At 40.5% G+C, this 22,327-nt stretch overlaps 1 protein-coding gene, 1 long non-coding RNA gene and 1 other non-coding gene across 4 annotated transcripts in view; 2 read left to right on the top strand and 1 right to left on the bottom strand.

The window, feature by feature from the left end:
• Positions 1–879: 879 nt before the first annotated feature.
• Positions 880–2,025, bottom strand: LOC148804423 (uncharacterized). The gene is made up of 3 exons (XR_016076493.1): positions 1,849–2,025; positions 1,568–1,746; positions 880–1,224 (listed from the first exon to the last, which is right to left on the bottom strand). It is a non-coding gene; the product is annotated as an uncharacterized LOC148804423 (long non-coding RNA).
• A 664-nt stretch (positions 2,026–2,689) lies between these two features.
• Positions 2,690–22,327, top strand: part of LOC104610372 (DNA-directed RNA polymerases IV and V subunit 2-like) — a 50,518-nt gene continuing 30,880 nt past the window's right edge. Inside the window, exons 1-3 of one of the 2 annotated variants that reach the window (XM_010276945.2) lie at positions 2,690–2,830; positions 3,046–3,575; positions 16,198–16,410. In XM_010276945.2, the coding sequence (XP_010275247.1) occupies positions 3,087–3,575; positions 16,198–16,410 (702 nt within the window). In that variant the 5' untranslated portion in view covers positions 2,690–2,830; positions 3,046–3,086. Of the gene's footprint in view, positions 2,862–3,045; positions 3,576–16,197; positions 16,411–22,327 lie in introns of both variants that reach the window. The other variant, XM_088895989.1, reaches the window with a different exon arrangement.
• LOC148804422 (U6 spliceosomal RNA) lies at positions 14,413–14,513 on the top strand. The gene has a single exon (XR_016081736.1). It is a non-coding gene; the product is annotated as a U6 spliceosomal RNA (small nuclear RNA).

The following is a 22,327-nucleotide window of genomic DNA, read 5'->3' as shown; positions in this document are numbered from 1 at the left end:
AATTAGTGACGGGATCCCATCCCCAAACCCAAACCAACCCACACAACCTAATCTGATAGTCAAGAGCTCACAAGAGACATGCCTATCTGGAAGCTCACCAAGTCAGGTAGTCACACCGTCAGCTAAACCTACCACTTCTTCACAACAGAGGAGGCAACACCCTCAAGTACGTTTTTCAATTGGAAGATACTTTGGTAGCTCAAAATTCCCCATTGAATCCAACTATTCACATGGAAATTAATTTGGGATGGTCTACTCACAAGAGACAAATGCAAACACTGGCTTCCAACCATAGGTCTAGTGTTGTCTTCTCTACAACCATTCAATAGAGTCAACACACCACCTATTTTTTTCAATGTGCATTCTCATAGGTAGTCTTATGCGCAGCACGAGTCGGACTAGACCCAAGCAAAATTCCAAATCAATCCATGCACTTAGTCATACAAGCCTGGTATGAAAAACTCTTAACAGAGCTACAAATAGCAGATGCCCTCACAACACTCGGGAAAGGCATTATTTTGTTCTACTTAATCTGGGAAGCAAGAAACAAAAAGGTCCACGAAAACATAGAATCCACACCATCAGAAATCATTAACAAATGGAAAACTTTCCTCCCAATTCAACAATCCCAAGATCCACCAATACCCCAACCTCAGGAAAGTTTCAACCTAGCTAACTATTTCTCTCTTCAAATAGATGGCTCTTATGACATAGACATAGGAGGCGTAGGACGCTCTTTCATCATCCAATGAACACAAAGCCAACAAATTCTTTGCGAAGGAGCACCTTGCTAGAAGGCTTAGAAGGAGTTCGGCTTCAACCCAAGCATGTTGCATCCAGGCAACATTCGCGCATTCGGAGGACGCGCCACGTGTCCTCCGAATCGTGTGAGGGGCTGAAGCGTGCGAGAAGCCTTTAGCCTCATTAGTTACCACTATTGTTAGTCTAGGTTAAGGAAAATGCGAGTTTTTCTCCTCTCCTATCGCAGATGAACCTCACGCTCTCTCTCTCCATCCGCCTGATGATGACTGCACAACCATCACCACCGGTGACAAACAATCATCATCGATGGTGGGATCAACCTCAGGTATTGTATTTTTTGCATATCTTCTTCTTTGCATCTCTTCATCTTCCATCGCAAGCAATGAAGGGTTCACCGCTCATAGTGGTGCCAACGTTGTCACCACAAATCTGGCAGACCTGAATGTGCTTTGAAGTCTTTGGCTGAACAATCAAATGACATAATCGGTAAAACTTGGGGGAGAAAAGGAAGAATGAAATTTCAAGAACAAACTATTACTAATAGTGTAGAAAGAAACACAAAACTAATTAAGAACACGATAAGACAAAATTTCTGTGCAATGAAGATGTATTTCGCAAAACAACAAAGAAAGTGATGGATAAAGAGCAATAAACAAATCAGCCTATGCTAAACTACTAAAACTTCCATCAGATAAGTGAAGCACAATGTGAGACATTGAAATCTCATGACTTTGAAAACAGAGATTTTTATGCACCCAATGAATTCCAGAGCAAAGTGGATAGGGGGAACAATTCGAATACTAACCGCTGCCTCTCCTTTGGACTCCATTGGCGCTTGTTTCTCTTTAGCCAAGTGGGGTGATCAATAAGATAAACTGGTTAAATCTCAATGAGATTTAAGGATCATCGACACACCAAAGAGTCTCGGGTTTGCCTCTCACCACATGCAAAAAAAGCCTAGGAATTTGCTTTTGCACGTTCACTCTGAAAAACAGATTTATCAGATTTATCTTTTTCTTCCTGAAATGGTTCAATTCCAGTTCAGATATGCCTTGAAACACCTGAAAAAGATATACTAAGAATCACCTTTCCCCCTTCCATAAGTCTTCTCTTGCGGTCAATACATGAGGTTGATCCATCTCTGGTGATGATTGTTTGTCGTTGGTGGTGATGGTTGTGTAGTCGTTGCCGGGGGCGGATGGGGAGAGAGAGAGTGATGTTCGTTTGCGAGAGGAGATAAGCAAAACTCGTGTTTGAGTTCGACTTTAGTCCAGGCGGTGATGATTGTGTAGGCGCCGTCGGGCGGATGGGGAGAGAGAGTGTGACTACGTGAGGTTCATCACAAGAGAGGAGCAAAACTTGCATTTTGCTTAACCTAGGCTAACGGTAGTGGTAATTAACGGGGCTGAAGGCTTCTCGCACGCTTCAGCCCTTCACACGATTCGAAGGACATGCTACGTGTCCTCCAAATGCATGAACGTTACTTGTGTGCAGCGTGCCTAGACTGAAGCCGAACTCGTTTAGAAACAACTTCAACCCACAAGCTATAGATACTTAAAGACTCCAAGCAACCGATAACTTTTTTACAAAACCATGCAAAGCCCACATTGTGGATCGAACGCTTAATAACAACATTAATGAGAAGACTCAATCAAGTATCTTTTGTCTATGTAAAATAAATAGAGAAGAAAATAATGCAGCTCATACTTTTGCTCATGTGGCATGTAAATCTAAAATTACAGTCCGGTTCAACTGTAGACAAACCCGGCATGTAAACTTTCTATTTCCAAAGTTTGGTTTGGCTTGAAAAAGACCCCGAAAAATACTGTTACTGCAGTACTACGGAGTGCTGACGGAAGATACGTACCCGCAGTTTCTATTTTCATTGTAATCTTGTCTTTACTTTACTACCCCTGCACTTTTCTCCCTTTTTCTTCTTCACCATATACTGTTGGCTACTCAGTTCTTGTTCTCAGTTCTTCGCGCGTTCTCCTTGTTCTCACTTCTCCACTGAGCTGTTTTCACTCCTCTTCCCTGAGATATTGAAGATTGAAACCCCAAAGGAAAGGTTTGCCCGCGAAACCTTTTTCTTCGTAGAGGTGAAAACTAGAGAAGTTAGGCGATAAAAAAAATACATTCTCCATTTATTATTGTACTCGTGTTTTATATTTTGTTTCCTGCGAGAATAGTTGTTCGGCTTTTAGGGTTTATGATCTTTTAGCAGTTTAGAGTTTGGGGTTTATGGTCGCTTTTTAATTACTTAATTTATTTATTTTTTTCAAGATTGTCTCCTCTAAAGACCGAAAAGAAGATTGTCTCATCTAATGTCGGAGACAGACGCTATGGAAGATTCAGGGATTAGTAGTGAAGGCGAAGAGTTAGAAAATGGTAATAACATGGAGATAGATGAAAAAGGAGCAATGGGTATTAAGGAGAAGCTCAATTTGAGCGAGCAGTACCTGAGTAAGTTCTGTCGGGAAGCTTCAATGGCCTTCTTCAAGGAGTTTGGTTTGATAAGTCACCAGATAAACTCATACAACGACTTCATTGAGAACGGACTTCAGACACTCTTCGACTCCCTTGGCGAGATCAAAGTTGGTCCAGGGTATGATCCTTCCAAGAAGGGGGGTGGAGGGTGGAGGCATGCGTCCATCAAATTCGGGAAGGTGACAGTAGATAGACCGAATTTCTGGACGGGGGAGAAGTTTTCGTCTGAGAAGAGCGACAAGGAATATCTGAAGTTGTTGCCGAGACATGCTCGACTTCAGAACATGACCTATTCAGCTAGGCTGAAGGCCGAAGTTAGAGTTCAGGTAAGCAGAACCTTTTTTTTTTTCACTCGCAAAACTTGCAAAATTTGAAATCTAACCTTGCATGTCTCCAGTATGGTAGGCTAGCTACAGGAATTCCACAGTTATGCTTTAATTGTTTAATGAAGAAATGGGGTTTCCCTTTCTTTATTTAGTTAGCTATGATTCTATGAATTCATTTCTTTGAATGCTTCACCTTACGGAACTGGAAATTTAATGCCCCTACAAATCTTTGCCCTCGCAAGTAATCCTTGCAAGAATATGTACTGGTGGTGAATCGTTGTAGACTTAATGAAGGCAATTCTTAATACTGTGAGAATTAATAGGGACAAATCTGCATGGATTCAGATAAATCAGTTTCATGATTTTGCTAATCTGCATGCGATTGATCTCAAGCAGATGAGTTGTTTTCTGATATTCTTGGGGGTAATTTAATAGGGAAAGAAATTTTGGTGCTTTCAGATTATTTTTGACCTTCCAACCAAAATTGGCGATATAAGCTGAAATTTCGAAGCTAATTCAATTCTACATTATTTTTTTTAGAAAAGATAACGGATTTCATTAAGATCAAAAAAGGGGAGGGATGTACACGAGGAGATGTACAAAGCCTTGTCAACAAAAAAACAAAAGACAAAGCCCACTACAATTGCAAAGTATGATCACTATACAAAAAATCCCTTCCCAGCCCAGATTTAGCTAGATTATCATCCACATGGTTTAATTCTCTAGGAATCCATCTGAAGCTGCACTGTAAGTAAGAGGCCAGCTCCCTGATTTCTAACAGCAAATGAGAAAGTTTCCACGGGTCCAAAGTCTTTCCTGAAGCCCAGCTTATAACATTCCTTGAATCTTCTTTGACTGCAATGAAACAGAGCTGATGAGATTTGGCAATTGCGAGGCCTTCCAGGAGGGCCCTAGCCTCTGCTTCAGACGTATCAGCCGCCTTTGCAGGGCCACTAAAGGCCCAAGTCACATCTCCATTCAGTCTTTGGATCCAACCTCCTATTCCAGCATTTGGGCTGTTCTCTGTAGACCTCCTAAAGCTGCCATCAAAATTTAGAATGAGCTCACAATCTTGTCTTGGGGTGATTTTCAGGGGAGGCTGAGGGTGAAAAGGAGAGGTTGCAGAAGGGCTGTCCAATCTCTTTGTATGTCATTCTGATTGATACCCTCAAACACTTTACTATTCACCATCCAGCTGCTAATGTTAGCTAGGATACGATCTCTAAGAGTCTCCAAGGAGGAGTAACTCTCATCAAATAATCTCCTATTTCTTTCCTCCCAGATATTCCACAAGACAGCATGTACAATTACTTTCCAGAAATAGTTTCCTCTCTTGCCCGAAGTCAACTTTAGACCTTGCCAAGAGTTGATATACTCTATAACAGAGTTTGGGGGAGTCCAATTAAGCCTGCCCCTAACTGCTGAATCGAGGAAGAATTGCCAAAGATTTCTGGCAACAAAAAAGTTAAAGAAAAGGTCTCCAATAGATTCTCCATCCTTATGGCACATCAGGCAAACAAAAGGAGAGATACAGCGGTGTCCTTGAAATCACTTTTGGAGGTTGTCACAGGTATTCAGCTTTGAGAAAGAAGCCTCTCAGACCATAAAAGAGACTCTAGGTGGGACTATGGGGAGCCAAATCTTTTTGCCTGGAAAAGGTTGGGAGGGGGGGGATGGGATGTTGGTTAAGTGCTGAAAGAAGGAAGAGGTAGGAGCCATGTGTGGTTAAGGATCAAATAAGATTGTCCTCAGTGGAGAGGGAGATGAAAACTTCTGAGAGAAGGGAGAGTAAAGAAGTGATCTCAGGTACTTCCGAGTCTATCAGCTGTCTAAGAAAGTCAAAGTTAAAAGCGAGGCCCCCCTGATCCTCTTATTAAGGTAGCAAAAATGAGAGCTTGTTTGTCATGCACTAGCCTAAAGAGAGAGGGGAAGGCTTCACGAGAGGAATGTTTCCCCACCAAAGGTCTGTCCAGAATTTAATAATGTTTCCATTTCCTACTTTCAATCTAATAAGGGGAGAAAAGGAAGCAAAAGAATGGTGGATACCTTTCCACGGATTTTGCGAGGAATGAGCTAGTAAAGGGAGAGAGTTGCCCCATCCCCAATTGCTTATACCATATTTTCTGCGAATTACAGAGGCCCACAGAGAGTTTTGTTCTGTTTTGAACCTCCAAAGCCACTTCCCAAGGAGAGCCTGATTTCTTTTTGAGATGTGACCCAACCCTAATCCCCCTTCTTTCCTTTCCTTGCACACAACTTTCCAATTTACTAGGTGGCAGCCTTTCTCTCCTCCTCCCTCCCATAAGAAATCTCTTTGGATTTTTTCCAATCTATTTCTGATCTTAGCAGGAACTTTGAAGAGGGAGAGGAAGTAGGTGGGGAGATTTGAGAGTGTGGCCTTGATGAGGGTTAGTCTACCACCTTTGGAGAGATAGTTTCACTTCCAAGTGCTTAACCGTCTCTCACATTTCTCAATGACAACATCCCAAAAACTTACAGATCTCGGGTTTCCCCTAAGGAGGATGCCCAAGTATGAGAAAGGGAGAGAATCCACCCTGCAACCCAAAGCATCCTTCATGTTTGTCATCAGCTGAGGAGGGGTATTGATGCCTATGATACTGCTTTTCTCTAAATTTGTCTTCAGCCTGTTACTGCTCCAAAACATTTCAAGATCCTCTTGCAGTTTAAGAGGAAATCTTTTTTTTTTTTTTGCTTCAATAAAGAAAATGGTATCGTCTGCATATTGATGGCGAGAAATTTGGATATTCTCTTGCCCCACAGAAATACCTTTTATAAGATCACATTCTAAGCCTTTATCATGAAGGCATCCAGAATGTCTGCTACCAAAGTAAAAAGGAGAGGGGAGAACAGGCAGCCTTGCCTTGAGCCTCTGGAAGTTTTGAAGTAATCAACTTGTAAAGAGATTGGGCCGAATGGGCCCTAGCATCTTCTCTTGTAATATCTTTTATTTTATTGTTGGCTAATGGGCCTCTCTTAATGGGCTTGTTATCTCTCTTTGTTTAATCTCTTTATGTTACTGCCTAGCTGGCCGCCCACTTAAGGGCATACTTGTCATCACTCTATTTTTAATACTTAATAAAAAGGGTTAGAGGAGAAAGGAGAACAAATTCGACTTCTTCTCTTTCCTTCTCTTTTCGCCATCTTCTTCTCTTGTATTGCTGCTCTCACTTCTATTCTTCCTTTCTTCTAATCTTCAAGTTTACACCTAAGATTTGAGGACTGATTTGCATCTTGGTATCAGAGTAGGTCGATTTCTTCTTCCCATACACCCAAAACCCTAGCCGACAGGTGTATGGAGAGATAGGTTCTCTAATAGTACAGAGGATCTCTGGCCTAGTTGGTAGAGGGTTTGGAGAGTTTAAATCTGGTTGGATATTGCCAAGAAGCGGTGCTGTTTTGTTCTGCCCGAAACCCTAGCTGATTAGAGATTTTCGAAGGTACCAGGTAAAGGTGATGCTTGGGGGTGGCACTCTGTGCTTGGGAGGTGTCTTGTGACTTCTAAAGGAGGGCGGTTTAGGTTTGGAAGAGTTTGGGAAGGTCTGGTAGGAGCGGCTGCATCTTCTCTCTTCCTCCCCAACAGCTGGACGGAGCAAAACCCTAGTTTTCAAGCAACTGAGTTCTGGTTTGACTTCAAGTAAGTTTATACAGACAAAATTTCTGGTTCTTTGATTTTCGTTTGATTGATGGAGACATACGGAAGTGAGTTCAAGCAAGTGCCGATTTCAGGCCTTGGCTCGGTAGATTCCATTTTGACTGGTGTAACCTCAATCAAGCTAGATGGGACAAATTATCTTTCTTGGGCACAGTCTGTAAGAATTTATGTTTGTAGTAGAGGAAAACTCGGGTATCTCACAGGTAGTAAAGTGAAACTCGAGGAGACTGACCCTGAATTTGAAAAATGGATGCAAGAGAACTATATTGTCATAGGATGGTTGGTCAATTCTATGCAACCTCATATAAGTCGGCACTATCTCTGGATGTCTTTGGCTAAGGAGATATGGGACAGTGTTACTGAGACCTATTCACAGAAATTGAATGTAGCCAGAGTATATAAGTTGAAAAGTGATGTGAAGAACCTAAGACAGGGGGAGAAGAGTGTAGTAGTCTACTACTCTATATTGAAATCCCTATGGTAGGAAATTGATGTTATGGAGACAGTTTTATGGGAGAGTAAGAATGATGTTGAAATGTATAGAAAGTTGGTGGAGAGAAATAGGGTTTTTGAATTTCTCACTGAACTTAGGCAAAATATCTTGGCCAGAGATGAGGTTACTCTTTCACAGGCATATGCTATGATAAGTAGCGAGGAGAGTAGGCGGCAGGTTCAGTTGCAGGGTCCACCTACAGAACATTTTGCACATGTTGGAATAAAGCAAAAGGTCCCTATTAAGAAAAAGGAGCAGATATGTGAATATTGCAAGAAACCGAGGCATACAAAGGACATTTGTTGGAAGCTTCATCCTGGGCTTCTCCCTGATAGGTTTAAGAATAACAACTCTAAGAAGGGCAATCAGGTGGGAAAACCTAAAACAACTAATGTTGCTACAGTACCTGAAGGGGGAAATAAGGAGAGTGAGGAGAAATCAACCATTGAGCAGTTGGCAGCAATGAAGGCAGATTTTGAAAAGTATGGGAGGCTCCTAAATCACTTGGAAGCTACGGTTTCTTCAGCTCACCCTTCCAACAACACATCATCTTCATCAACATTTGCTCACTCAGGTATTCGTGCTTCTGCAAATCATGCTTCAGTTTCAGGTAATCATAAAATTCCTTGGGTTATTGATTCCGGTGCATCAGACCATATGACCAGCCTGTCTAATCTCTTCTGCTCATACCACATTCTCTCTGGAAAAGAGAAAATATCCCTTGCTGATGGGTCTCTTGCTCCCATCTCTAGTAAAGGGGATATAAAGCCCTCTAACACCCTTTATTTATCCTCTGTCCTTCATGTTCCTAAACTTAACACAAATCTTTTATCTGTTAGCAGCTTAACTAAATCCATGAATTGTAGCATAACCTTTTTTCCCACTCATTGTGTTTTTCAGGATCTGCAGTCTCAGAGGATGATTGGGAGTGGCCATGAGGCGAACGGAATATACTTGCTGGACACATCGGATCGAGCTTTGGGACCACCTCATGGAGTTGCCTTAGAGTCAGTTTTGTTAGAGTCTGTTAACAAAATTTTGTTGTCACTTTCATTTTGGTCATTTGTCATTTCTGCTTTGAGTCATTTGTTTCCAAATATGTTTAAGGGAGTGTCTTTATCGAGTCTTCATTGCGAGTCGTGTGAACTGGCAAAGCATTGTAGACATTCCTATTCATTAAGCAATAAAAGATCTCTTTCTGCTTTCCATATTGTTCACTTTGATGTGTGGGGCCCATATCATATGTCAACTATGGGGGGTTACAGATACTTTATCCTTTTTATTGATGACTATTCGCGTTACACTTGGATTTTTCTCATGAAATCCAGGGATGAAGTACTAGTTATTGTGCAAAAATTTCATGAACTCATCCTCACCCAGTTTAACACCCGTATCAAAATATTCCGTTCTGATAATGCTAAGGAGTATTTTGAGAGAACCCTCTCCACCTATTTTGAAACTTTTGGGGTTATTCGTCAAAGTTCTTGTTCCTACACTCCACAACAAAACGGGGTGGCGGAAAGGAAGAACAAACATGTGGTTGAAGTTGCCAAATCCCTCATGTTTACATCTCATGTTCCTATAAAATTTTGGGGAGATGCTGTTCTTACTGCTACTTTTTTGATCAATCGTATGCCCTCCTGGGTCCTTGGCTTTAAAATCCCCTTTAGTCTTTCTCTTCCGGGATGAGGATATCTTTTCTCTTCCTCTCCATGTTTTTGGGTGCACTTGCTATGTGCATATTCACAGTCATCAAAGGCACAAGTTTGAACCTAAGGCTCATAAATATGTTTTTCTGGGGTATGCTTCTACACAGAAGGGATATTGCTGCTTTGATCCAGTTCGTGGCACTCGCTTTGTATCTCGGGATGTCACCTTTGCTGAGTCAACTTCTTTCTTTAGCATTCCTCCTGAGGGGGAGAAATCTGAAGAGCCCTTTGCTATGTCTCCAACTGTTCCACTTCCCATTCCTTGTGAGTCCTATCATGAGGTGCCCACTTCTCCCATTGGACCTACCTCCGATATTTCTCTTCTTCCACCTCATTCTCCTACTATTCCTCCTCCTCCTGTTCTCCAAAGGTGGTACCAAAGGCAGAGATTCAGACATGGGCAGGTTGTTTCCACTCCTTCAGAAGAGCCTCTTGCTTCTCCCATCATTCCTGAGGTAACAGGTCAGCCTTCTACTGACTCATCTCCGACCTTCCCAGACCTTGACCTTCCTATTGCTCTCCGCAAGGGCAAGCAGAAGTGTACATCCCATTGTATCTCAAAACACCTGGCTTATAGCCTTCTCTCCCCTTCCTACTACTACTTTCTTGCATCTGTTTCTTCCCATGTGATACCCAGGTCTGTACCGGAAGCCTTATCTCAAGCTGAATGGGGGGATGCTATGATGGCTGAACTGGATGCTTTGCATAAGAACCATACCTGGGATATTGTTGATTTGCCTGAAGGGAAGGAATCAGTGGGTTGTAAATGGGTGTTTACCATTAAATATCACTCTGATGACTCTATTGAGAGGTTTAAGGCTCGGTTGGTTGCTAAGGGCTACACTCAAATGTATGGTATTGACTATCTTGAGACATTTGCTCCTGTAGCTAAGATGACATCAGTCAGGGTTCTGTTATCTCTAGCTGCTACTTTTGACTAGCCCCTACACCAGTTTGATGTTAAAACTGCCTTCTTGAATGGAGACCTGCATGAAGAGGTCTCTATGTCTCTACCTTTAGGGGTTGGGAAGGAAATGCAAGGCAAGGTGTGTAAACTGCAGAAATCTATTTATGGTCTTAAACAGTCTCCTCGGGCTTGGTTTGAAAGGTTTAGGGCTGTTTTTGTCTCTTTTGGCTACACTCAAACTCAATCTGATCATACTTTGTTCTTGAAGAGAAATGGCTCTCTGGTGACATTTTTTGATTGTTTATGTTGACGATATTGTGGTCACGGGTAATGACACTGAAGAGGTCAGTAAACTAAAAGGATTTCTCAACTCAGAATTTGAGATCAAGGATTTGGGAGATCTTCGGTATTTTTTGGGCATTGAAGTTGCTAGATCTAAGGATGGTATCTTCATTTCTCAGTGTAAATATGTCCTTGATCTCCTTGTTGAGACTGGTAAATTTGGAGTTAAACCAATCTCCACTCCTATTGATCCTAATCATAAGCTTTTTGCTACAGATGGTGAGCTTTTATCTGATAAGGGGGTGTTTCAGAGACTGCTTGGGAAGTTGTTATACCTCTGCATGACTCAGCCAGATATTTCCTATGCAGTAAGTGTTATTAGTCAATTTATGCATTCTCCCATAGATACTCATTTAGCTGCTGCAGAAAGGGTTCTGTGTTACTTGAAAGGTACTTTAGGGAAAGGTATTCTATTTGCTAAACATGGACACATGAAGCTGGAAGCTTTCACTGATGCCGATTGGGTAGGATGTATTGATGATAGGAGATCCACCTTGGGTTATTGTGCTTTGGTTGCTGGGAGCATTGTGTCATGGAGGAGTAAGAAACAGTCTGTTGTTGTTAGATCCTCAGCTGAAGCAGAATACAGGGCAATGGCACATGGTGTGTCAGAATTATTGTGGCTACGATCCCTTCTAGAAGAATTGGGGGTGGACTACGAGAAGCCAATGATGCTCTATTGTGACAACCAAGCTGCTATCAACATTGCACATAATCCTATTCAACATGACAAAGCTAAGCACATTGAGGTTAATAGACATTTTATAAGGGAAAGAGTTTCCTCAGGGGAAGTTTGTTTGCCATTCATCACATTAAAAGAGCAACTGGCTGATATCTTCCAAGGGAGTTCCAAGAGGGAAAATGACACACTATATAAGCAAGCTGGGCATGATTGACATCTATGCTCAGCTTGAGGGGGAGTGTAAAGAGACTAGGCCGAATGGGCCCTAGCATCTTCTCTTGTAATATCTTTTATTTTATTGTTGGCTAATGGGCCTGTTATTTCTCTTTGTTTAATCTCTTTATGTTACTGCCTAGCTGGCCACCCACTTAAGGGCATACTTGTCATCACTCTATTTTTAATACTTAATAAAAAGGGTTAGAGGAGAAAGGAGAACAGATTCGACTTCTTCTTCTCTTTCCTTCTCTTTTCGCCATCTTCTTCTCGTGTATTGCTGCTCTCACTTCTCTTCTTCCTTTCTTCTAATCTTCAAGTTTACACCTAAGATTTGAGGACTGATTTGCATCTCAACTGAGGAGCCATTTACTAGGATCGAGAGCCAAACTGATCTAATGCACCCTTTCATCCACTTAATCCAAACTTCCCCAAAACCTCTGAGTTCCAAGATCCTCCAAAGGCAATTCCAATCAACCTTGTCATAGGCCTTCTCCAGATCTATTTTGCATATAACCCCACTTAGCCTTCTCTTTTTCCTATCCTCCACTACTTCATTCGCAATCAAAACCCCGTCCACAATTTGCCTCCCTTGGATGAAAGCACTCTAAGTAGGTGCTATCACTTCATTCAGGGTTTTCTGGAGTCTGTTTGCCAAAGCTTTTGCAGTAATCTTATAGAGGCGTTTTAGTAAGCTGATAGGTCATTTATCAAAAAAAGAAAAAAGCTGATAGGTCTGAAATCTCTGACACTTAGAGTCTCAGACAACCTTCCTTCTTAGGGATAAATTTGATAAAGGTAGAGTTTGTAGCTTTATTGATTTTTGTTGACCTGTAGAAGTCTGCAAACACTTCCAGTAAGTCATGTTTCACTAAATCCCAACACTCATGAAAGAAACCCGCTGAGAAACCAACCAGAAATCTTCTCACCATTCCAAGATATCAGATTCGGCCACCAAATCCTATCAGATGAGTACAGGTCCCTAAAAAAATCCGCAATCTCCTTTTTGATCTGATTTATGTCAGCCACTTCTTGACCATCAACTTTCAGTTTGGAAATCTGATTTTTTGTATTCTGAGCATTAGCATATCTGTGGAAGAAGCTGGTGTTACCATCACTGTCCTTAATCCATTGGATTCTTGACCTCTGTCTCCAATATCTTTCCTCCCTATCCACTAATGTCTCCCATTCAGAAAGAGCCCTAGCTTTCCTTTCTTTATCCGAATTAGAAAGCTGCCCCAAGGAATCCTTTTTCATCCAGCAAAGATAACTCTGCCCAAATTTTCTCCTTCTCTTTTGAAATAGGACGAAACACTTCTTTACTCCAATCTTTGAGTTTGTTCTTCACAAATTGCAATTTTTTTTGAAACTTGAAACCTGGCCATCCCTCCACAACACAATCCTTCCACCACTTGGAAACTTCAGTTTTGAAGGAGTTGTGTTGAATCCAAAAGTTTTCAAACCTGAATGGGGGTTTAGAAGGGTGAGGCTTTTCTGTACTGTGGATCACTGGCCAATGATCTGAAGTGCTTTGGACTCCAATTTCTTGGAAAGAGCCAGGCAAATGATTCTCCCAATCTGAAGAGAAGAGGAACCTGTCAAGGCGGCAGTAGATAGCTCTTGCTTGCATGTTTGACCAGGTGAATCTGGCATTCTGCAGAGGTGGGGTCTAAGAGAGAAAATTCTTGAGTAAAATTGGAAAAGAGATGCATGCTTGATGTCTGCCTTCTCCCATTAGATTTCTCTGAGGTAAATCCGGTCACATTGAAATCTCCAGCGACACACCAAGGAAGGTGTCCATGAGTTCCTATCATCCCTAACTCTTCCCATAACTGTGGTCTCAATCTAGAGTTATTTGGGCCATAGGTCCCTGTGGAAATCCAAGTGAATCCATCTGCTAAATTGGTGAAAAGGATCGAGATTGAGAATTGTCCTCGATCGTCCTCTACTACTGACATGACACTTTCATTTCAGATGATAAGGAGACCTCCCGAAGCTCCTGTGGCTGCAAGCCAAACCCAATTTTTATTTCTGACATCCCAAATTGCCATCATCGGCCTTCTATCAATCCCAGTGTTTTAAAAGGTGTGGGAGGCGTACGCCTCTTGCGCTTTTTTCATGAGGCGTGCTAGAGGCGTACGCCTCTTGCGCCTCATGCACACCTGATATGAAAATACAGGAAAAAAAAAGAAAAAAGAAAAAAAGGAAAGGAAAAGAAAAGAAAGGGAAAGAAAAGGAAAGGAAAGAGAAGAAAAAAGAGAAAAGGAAAGAAAAGAAAAGGAAAGGGAAGGGAAGAAAAGATAAGGGGAAAGAAAATGGTTTGCCCCCTGCCCCTTTGGCTTGGAGAGCTCACTTTGCTCGCTCGTCTTCGCTTCGACAAGACCCACCCTTTGAACTACTGTTATGCATCTTTATTCTTCTTAATATAAAAATTTTTTATTAAAAATAAAGAAAAAAATGAGATCCCCCCTTCCTCTTCATCCTCCTCTTAACCCCCTTCCTCTTAAGAAGGCTTACGCTTCCTTGTGTTTGGGAGGCTTATGCCTCTTGCGTTCTGAATTATGCCTCATGCCTCTAGGTTGTGGAACGCCTTGCGTCACGCCTCCGCATTTTAAAACATTGATCAATCCTTTCTTAGTTTCTTGAATTACGACCAAGTCTGGATTTTCCCAGGTGAGAGTCTCCTTCACTAAATTTCTTTTTTGACCCCCTCCCAAGTCTCTAACATTCCAAGTCAACAGCTTCATTAAGACTCAGCTATTTTCTTTCCCTGATTTCTTTTCCTCCCTACACTCTCCCTGGCTTCCTCCCTGATTTCTTCTCTTTGGAGACATGTGATAAAATTTGAATGGTACAGAGAAGATTAGCATGGCCCTTGCACAAGGATGACACACAAATCGAGAAATTGTCCAAATTCTCAATTCTTTGATAGCTGCTAATTGTTGAATTTCCATATTTTATCATTTAAAATCTTGGAACCCCTGCAAATGAGAAGTTTATGGAAAATTGAGATCCATTAGGCGATAAGTAAACAATTAGAAGAGTGCATAACATCCATCCTACACCATAAAAATCACACTTGAGGGGCTGTTTGGTAACAGCTGAAGTGGCTGAATTGAATGGCTTATTGCTTTGTCTTTTTAGCAATTAAACAGATTATAAGGTGGGTGGTGAGCTTGTTCATGGCTGAAACCGAATTTGGGTTGATCATAAAAAGAGAGCAATGAGTAGTTCAGTTCAACCACTTCAACCATTATCATACACACCTCAAAGATTGCCAATGATTGTTTATCATAGAACTGTTTGGTTATCTTTTCATTTCTTCATGATTGTTGAAAATGTTTATTTTTCTTTCCAAAACGAGAGATTTCTGTGCAAAAAGGTCTATTCATTTTCCTTAGATGAATGGGAAAAATAGATCCACAAGGAATTCAAGGACATTCATTTTTCTTTATTTTATCTTTCTCAAAGTTTCTAACTAGAGGAGGAAACAATTGTCTTGTTTCTCATATTCATGGTGGCATTGCATCTCTTTGTTTAGCACCAGGATTGCCTATGTGCTTGGAGAGCCCATTGATACTCTTTTATACACACGTGTCATTTTCTTTTTCATGGGAACTTATTCCCTTTGGTAATATATTGCTCAACCAATAAAAGAAGGAAAAAATCAGTAACAAGAATATATTATGTTAGTATAAAGGAATACAGGGAAAGCCTTTCAAATATATGTACTCTAAGCTATACATGTTAGTTGTAATTGTTCCATAAACATTGACCTTCCTCTTTGATATGATGTCTGGTTTGTTTGTGAATTGGTAATGGTTCAGTTCTAGGACAAAATAAAAGAGAAAGAAAGAAGAAGGAGAGAGAGAAGGAGAAGAAGATGGAGAGAAACGAAACGACTGAAGAGAATTCAAACTTTCTCCCAGTCGACCGGCTCTTTATTTATTGGTTTTGTGATCAACAAAGACATTTATGTCCCTAATTAAGTATGGGGCAAATAACTTAAACTGAGACAAAATAGACAAAGCAACTATTAATAAAACAAAGGATGAAGACTAAAATACCCTTGACTGTCGACTCTAACATGAATAAACTGTGGAACATCCAAACATGGTAGTAGAGTACCGAGATAACAGATTACCAGGAGAGGACTACATCTAGAAGATACAGGTAGTATTTTTTATGGCCACTTGCTGGAATCAGACAATTGTTTCTCCAATGTCCAACCAGTTGGAGGATCTGATATGATGTTCTCCAGAAGCCTGTGAAAGAGGTCATCTTTAGCTTTACAAGAAAAGCATATTATCATCTTGTCCACCCCTCTCAGACCCTAGATAACTGGGACCAACATTGGGTGATGGCCTCAGCACATATTTTAGCCTTATCCTTAGTCTTTTGTTCTTTGTAGAAGATCTTTATAATCACGACACGCATGACTTGTCTTACATTTCTATAGAAAGGAATGTTACATTCGGAAGAGAACATTTATGAATAGCATGATAAAACTGTTTTTTTTTTTTTTTACACTTTCTCCTTTGCACACTGTTTGTTTCTCATTAATACCATTATAAAATTCTAATGATCATAAGTTAATTGCCAGGTCTATACTGTTAACCTCATTAACAGTGACAAATTTAAATCTGGTCAAGATAAAATTATCCAAAATGATGTCAAAAGTGATGACAATTATGTAGTTGTGTTGGGAAGAATCCCCGTGATGGTGAGGTCAAGTCTTTGTTGGATGAATGAACTTGGAAAAAGTGATTGTGATTTTGATCATGGAGGCTATTTTTTGATCAAGGGTACAGAAAAGGTCAGTTTCAACTTTCAAATTTACGTTGCTTTTGACCATGAATGTTTTGGTATTTGCATATCAAGTTTTATGATGGCTGTAAAACTTTACCTTTTGTGTCTTCATCTGGTGAATGATTTGTATATGATTTATATGCTGCAAGATGAAAAGAGAATGTAATTTTTTATGTACGGGGCTTAAGTCCCTTGTGTACTTGTATGAACAAATTGTGTTTTACCTATAAAAAAAAATTGTTTATGTTGGTCCATTTTGTGTTTAGGATTCTTATAAATTGAAAATTGGGACTTACTTGCAGATATCTTTTTCTTTTTTTGTTTTTTGTTTTTGTATGCTGCATTGTCAAATAACAAGAACAGTAAATAACAAAAGAGAGAGAGAGAAAAACGAAGACATCATTAGATTGCTGGGAATTACAGTTCATCTCATTAAATCAGCTTTTGGAATAAAGTGATCAGTCCTACACGCATGCCTGTTCTCCATGTTTAGTTTTTGTAGACATTTGTTTAGGTACCTTATAAGTTATATTTCTTCATCGTTTGTGTTTTGGTTGCTTTCTACATTTCTACCGTATTTTTCTTGTAGTCTCGTATCTTGCCCTTTCTTCTGGCTTTTACTTCTGGATGTCTGGTTGGAGTGATTCTGGTAGCAGGTTCAGGTTCTGCTCTGTTCTATGCTACATGCCCATAACCCATTTAAGGTTTGACACCTAATGTTTCTGATTGGAAATCATGTACTTGCTTTTGAAATTGAACAAAAAGGAAGTAAAAAAAGGTGCCAAAAAAATGCATTGGTCGTGTTTAAGATCACTAGATACTAATCATCAATAAGGAAATTAAGGGTTCACTAGTGAGGAAACTTGGGACCTGTGCGATGCATGGGCTTTGTTAAGCTGAATTGAAGTAGAAGGAGCCCTATAATATTCCCAAGCAAGCCAAGTAGGGATGATCATGGGGTTTGCAGGGCTAGGTTAGTTTTTTATAAGGTATTGACCAGTGTTTTACCGCCATTGACCCGGACGGTTGGATCATTTGGCTTGAGAACCGTCCAGGCAAGTGGTTCTGTTTCATCGTCCTTGGCAAAAACCTGTTGATTTGGTTAGCGACCTGTCAACTCAGGCGGTCAAACCGTCGACTCATTCAACAGGATTGGTCGTTATTTTATTTTATTTTTAAGTTGGAACAGGCTGTCTGTTCGAACCTAATGGTCGAATAGTCAACGCGGAAACTGGTGGCCAGAACAGTTCCGGTTCTGGGTTGGCTTTTAAAACCTTGGTATTAACAGCCTTAAGGCTTAATCTGGCCTAGACAACCCACACCCCATGCCTGATAATAAATGAGTGGGCTCGGTCTTGAGCCAGTTTGGCCCATATGAATTAATAATATTATATTTAAAAACATTAAGATTTTAATTTTTATAATAAAAATTACAAAAGATAAAGTAAGTTAATTAAATTAAATAAGTACATTATGTTAAATTGACTTAATATTTTTTTTGTTCTTTATTAGTAATTATATTATATAAAATTAATTAAAAATAATATTATATATATTAGGTATTATTTTTAAGTTTACTATTTACATGTATTAATAAAAATAAATGGAAATTAATATTTTAATTTTTAATAATCTTACTAATATTTAAAAACACTAATATTTACATAACCCATATCATGCGCAGGTTACCCATGATGAACCCACACCTAACATGGGCTACCGTGTAGGAGATGGTTTTGTGATTGTGTATGATATGGGTTATATCTGAATCTAATTATCCAAGTTGGTCGAAAATGGGTAAAATGTAACCTGTTTTGAATGTCTTCTACAATATAGCTTTAGAAGACATTTGGGCCAAACTAATTAGATAAATATTCATTTATATTACTTTAAATGGGAGTTGTAATCATTCATGGAGAGAGAGAGACGAGAGAGAGAAAGAGAAGAAGAGGAAGATATGATTGAGAGAAAAAGAAAAAACACTTCTGGTTGCCGCCAGTTCATTATTTATATTAACTTAATATAAAAAGAAAGGAGATTACAAGTATGCTCCTGGCGGCACTCCCTAGAAACAAACTAATAAGAAAGAAAGAAAATAACTAACTGACAGCATCTTAAGCTGACAACCCACTAACAGCAGCTATAAAATAACAATTAAATAATCCTCACAACACTCCCCCTCAAGTTGGGCTGAATATGTCTATCATGCCTAGCTTGTCACATAACTCATTGTGCCGCGAGTATGGAAGTCCTTTTGTGAGGACATCAGCGAGTTGTTCCTTGGAGTTGACATAAGGGATGCAAATTTCCCTTTTTTCCAATTTTTCCCTTATGAAGTGTTTGTCCATTTCAATGTGCTTGGTCCTCTCATGTAGGACAGGGTTGCTGGCGATGTTTATGACTGCCTTGTTGTCACAGTAAAGAGACATAGGATTATGAACAACAACTCCAAGCTCCCCTAGGTGCCATAGCTCTATATTCAGCTTCAGCACTTAACCTTGCTACCACACTTTGTTTCTTGCTTTTCCAGGTCACCAGGTTTCCTCCCACAAATGTGCAATACCCACTCGTGGACTTTCTGTCATCCACAGCACCTGCCCAATCAGTATTTATAAAGACTTCCACCTTTAGGTGATTATGTTTACTGAATAGTAGACCTGTTCCGAGATACTTTTTCAAGTATCTAAGAATTCTCTCTGTTGCCTCCATGTGTGGTTTCTTAGGAGAGTGCATGAATTGGCTTAGAACCCCAACTGAATAGGCAATGTTTGGACGGGTCATGGACAAATAAATTAGCTTTTCCACTAACCTTTCGAACTGTTTCACATCTTTTAGAGGTTCACCATCACAGTCACCCAACTTGTGGTCAACATCCATGGGAGTATTTGCTGGCCTTGCACCTAATTTGCCTGTGTCCTGTAATAGATTAAGGGTGTATTTCTTTTGAGAAATGAAGATACCCTTTTATGAGCGGGCGACTTCAATTCCAAGGAAATACTTCAGGGGACCTAAATCTTTCACTTCAAATTTAGATGCAAGGAATTGTTTCAATTTTTGTATTTTTGAACTCCAATTTCCTGTAATGATGATATCATCCACATACACTATCAATACAACAACCTGTTCCTGACATCTCTTCACAAAGAGTGTATGATTAGACTGACATTGTTTGAAGCCCACCTGCTGAACTGCCATGTGAAACTTACTAAACCAAGCTCTGGGAGATTGTTTTAAACCATAAAGAGACTTTCTTAGCTTGCACACCTTATTTTCACTTCCCTTGGCACAGAATCCAGGGGTTGAATCATGTATACTTCCTCCTCTAAGTCATCATTGAAAAAAGCATTTTTTATTTCCAGTTGATGCAATTCCCAGTCAAAGTTAGCAGCTAATGACAGGAGAACCCTAATTGAGTTCATCTTAGCTTAGCTACTGGAGCAAAAGTCTCATCATAGTCAACCCCGTACACTTGAGTGTACCCTTTGGCTACTAATCTTGCTTTGTACCTTTCAACTGTTCCGTCAGCCTTGTGTTTAATTGTAAACACCCACTTACACCCAACAGGGTCTTTCCCCTTTGGGAGATCCACCAATTCCCAAGTTTGATTTTTATGAAGAACATTAATCTCCTCCTTCATGGCATCTGTCTATTAGGGGCATTTTAAGGCTTCTACAGCATTTCTGGGAACAGAGATGCAATCAACTGCGGATAGAAAGGCTCGGTATGAGGGGGAAATGTGATCATAGGAGACAAACTGGGTAATGAGGTGTTTGGTAGTGCATGACCTGACTCCCTTTCTTTGAGCAATAGGAATGTCAAGGTCATCCACAACAGGAGTAGGGGTATCAGTAGGTGCAACAGGGATTGGACTTACCTCCTGGGAGTCTAACGGTGTCGGTTGCTTAATGTTTGGCTGCTCCACATCTCTATCACATTGCTGATATCTACGATGTGTACGTTAGAAGACACGAAAGGGAGCAAGGTTCAGAATAGAAGGAAGAGAGACTTGGTGGACCTGAACCTGCTTCTCCTCTTCCACACTACTACTCTCCCCCTGAGGAGAAGTAGGGAAGAATGGCTCCGACTCAAAGAAGGACACATCCATAGACACAAAAAACTTATGACTAACGGGATCAAAGCACCAATACCCTTTTTGAGAGGAGGGATACCCCAGAAAGATACAAGGAATGGACCGAGGGTTTAACTTACCTTGAGACGGAGACAAATCATGGACAAAGGCACGACAACCAAAAACTCTCATGGGAATGGAAAATAAAGGGGACTGAGGGAACAACAACTGATGAGGGGCCATGTAGTTCAGCACTTTGGAGGGCATGCGATTGATGACATAAGCAGTTGCAAGTATAACATCCATCCAAAACCTTTTTGGAACATTCATGTGTAACATCATCCCGCGAGCTACCTCAAGGAGGTGTCTGTTTTTTCTTTCTACAACACCATTTTGTTGTGGTGTTCTGGCGCATGAACTCCTATGAATAGATCCATGGGAGGCAAAGATCTCATTGAGCTCACCATGGAAGTATTCTTTTGCATTGTCTGATTGGAAGATCTGTATTTCAAAATGGAATTGTGTAAATACCATCCTCTGGAAGTCTTTCACAATCTTTGGAACTTCGTCTCTACTACGCATAGGGAATACCCATGTATAGCGAGAGTAGTCATCGATTAATGTGATAAAATACTTATATTCGCCCTCAGAGATTACAGTAGTAGGCCCCCATACATCAGAATACACAACATGAAAAGGAACACTTGATCTTTTATTATTTGAGTGAAAGGTTGTTCTACATTGTTTGCTCAACTGACACGTTTGACACTAGAACTCTGACACTGAACATAACTTAAATAAAACCGGAAACAAAGACTTTACTGTTTCAAAAGAAACATGACCTAACTGACTATGCCACAAAAAAAATTGACTCTTATTTGACTGACTATGTGACTCTGAGGATGACACTGAGAGACCAGCTTTGTTGTCGAGAATGTAGAGACCATCCACTAGGAAGTTGAGGGACATGCAATACACAATTCAGGTTAAGGCCATGGGGAAGAGATATTGTTCATTGGCCTGCAATGGAGGAGAATGAGCCATCTGCAAGCCTCACTTTATCCCTTCCTGACAAAAGGCTATAAGTCTGAAACAAGTTCGGCTTACCGGTTATGTGGTTAGAGGCCCCTGAGTCAATGATCCAAGGGGAACCAGTGGGAGTGACATGGAATGCAGAAGCCGTATTACCTGATGTAGATGCAAATGAAGTAGGAGTACCTGTGACTGAGCTATCTATCTATCGCAATGCCCTACCATATGATTCCAAATGGTCTCTGAAGGAATTCGTTATATCTACTTTGGGGTCAGAATTATTAAGGTGGTCCCGGGTAGTACCGACAACCTGAGTATCTTGGGTTGCCACATGTGCTGCATTATGTGCTGTGTTCATCTTCTTCTGACCTTGCCCTTTACCTTGTTCTTGGTTCTTCACTGCCCACTTGGGTTTCCCGTGAATGTCCCAACATGTGTCACGTGTATGCCGTGAGCGCCGACAGTGGGTACAAAACAACTTGTCTTTATCATTAGCCTTCTTGGTGTCACTTTTCTTCCCCATGTTGTTATTACTTATTGCAGCCAAAGCAACTTGTTGCTCCCCCTCGGTTGTAACCATCACACTCCGCCTACTTTCTTCCGATTGAACAAGGGAGTATACCTCGTGAACCGACGACAACTCTTTGCTTCCTAAGATCTGAACTCTCAAGGGTTCATAGGTAGGGTTCAGTCTCAACAAAAAGGCAAACACACGCTGCTGAGAAACCAGCTTCCTATAGCCCTTAGCATCGTCATCATGTTTCCACTCTATAGCCTGATAATGATCCAATTCTTTACATATGGAAGTAAGGGCTGAATAATA

The sequence above is a fragment of the Nelumbo nucifera genome, chromosome 1 (assembly GCF_055504915.1).
Source record: "Nelumbo nucifera cultivar China Antique chromosome 1, China Antique-T2T, whole genome shotgun sequence".
In the NCBI taxonomy this organism is placed as follows: Eukaryota; Viridiplantae; Streptophyta; class Magnoliopsida; order Proteales; family Nelumbonaceae; genus Nelumbo; species Nelumbo nucifera.
Note: the sequence above shows the minus strand (reverse complement) of the source record. Positions and strands in the feature narration are given on the sequence as shown.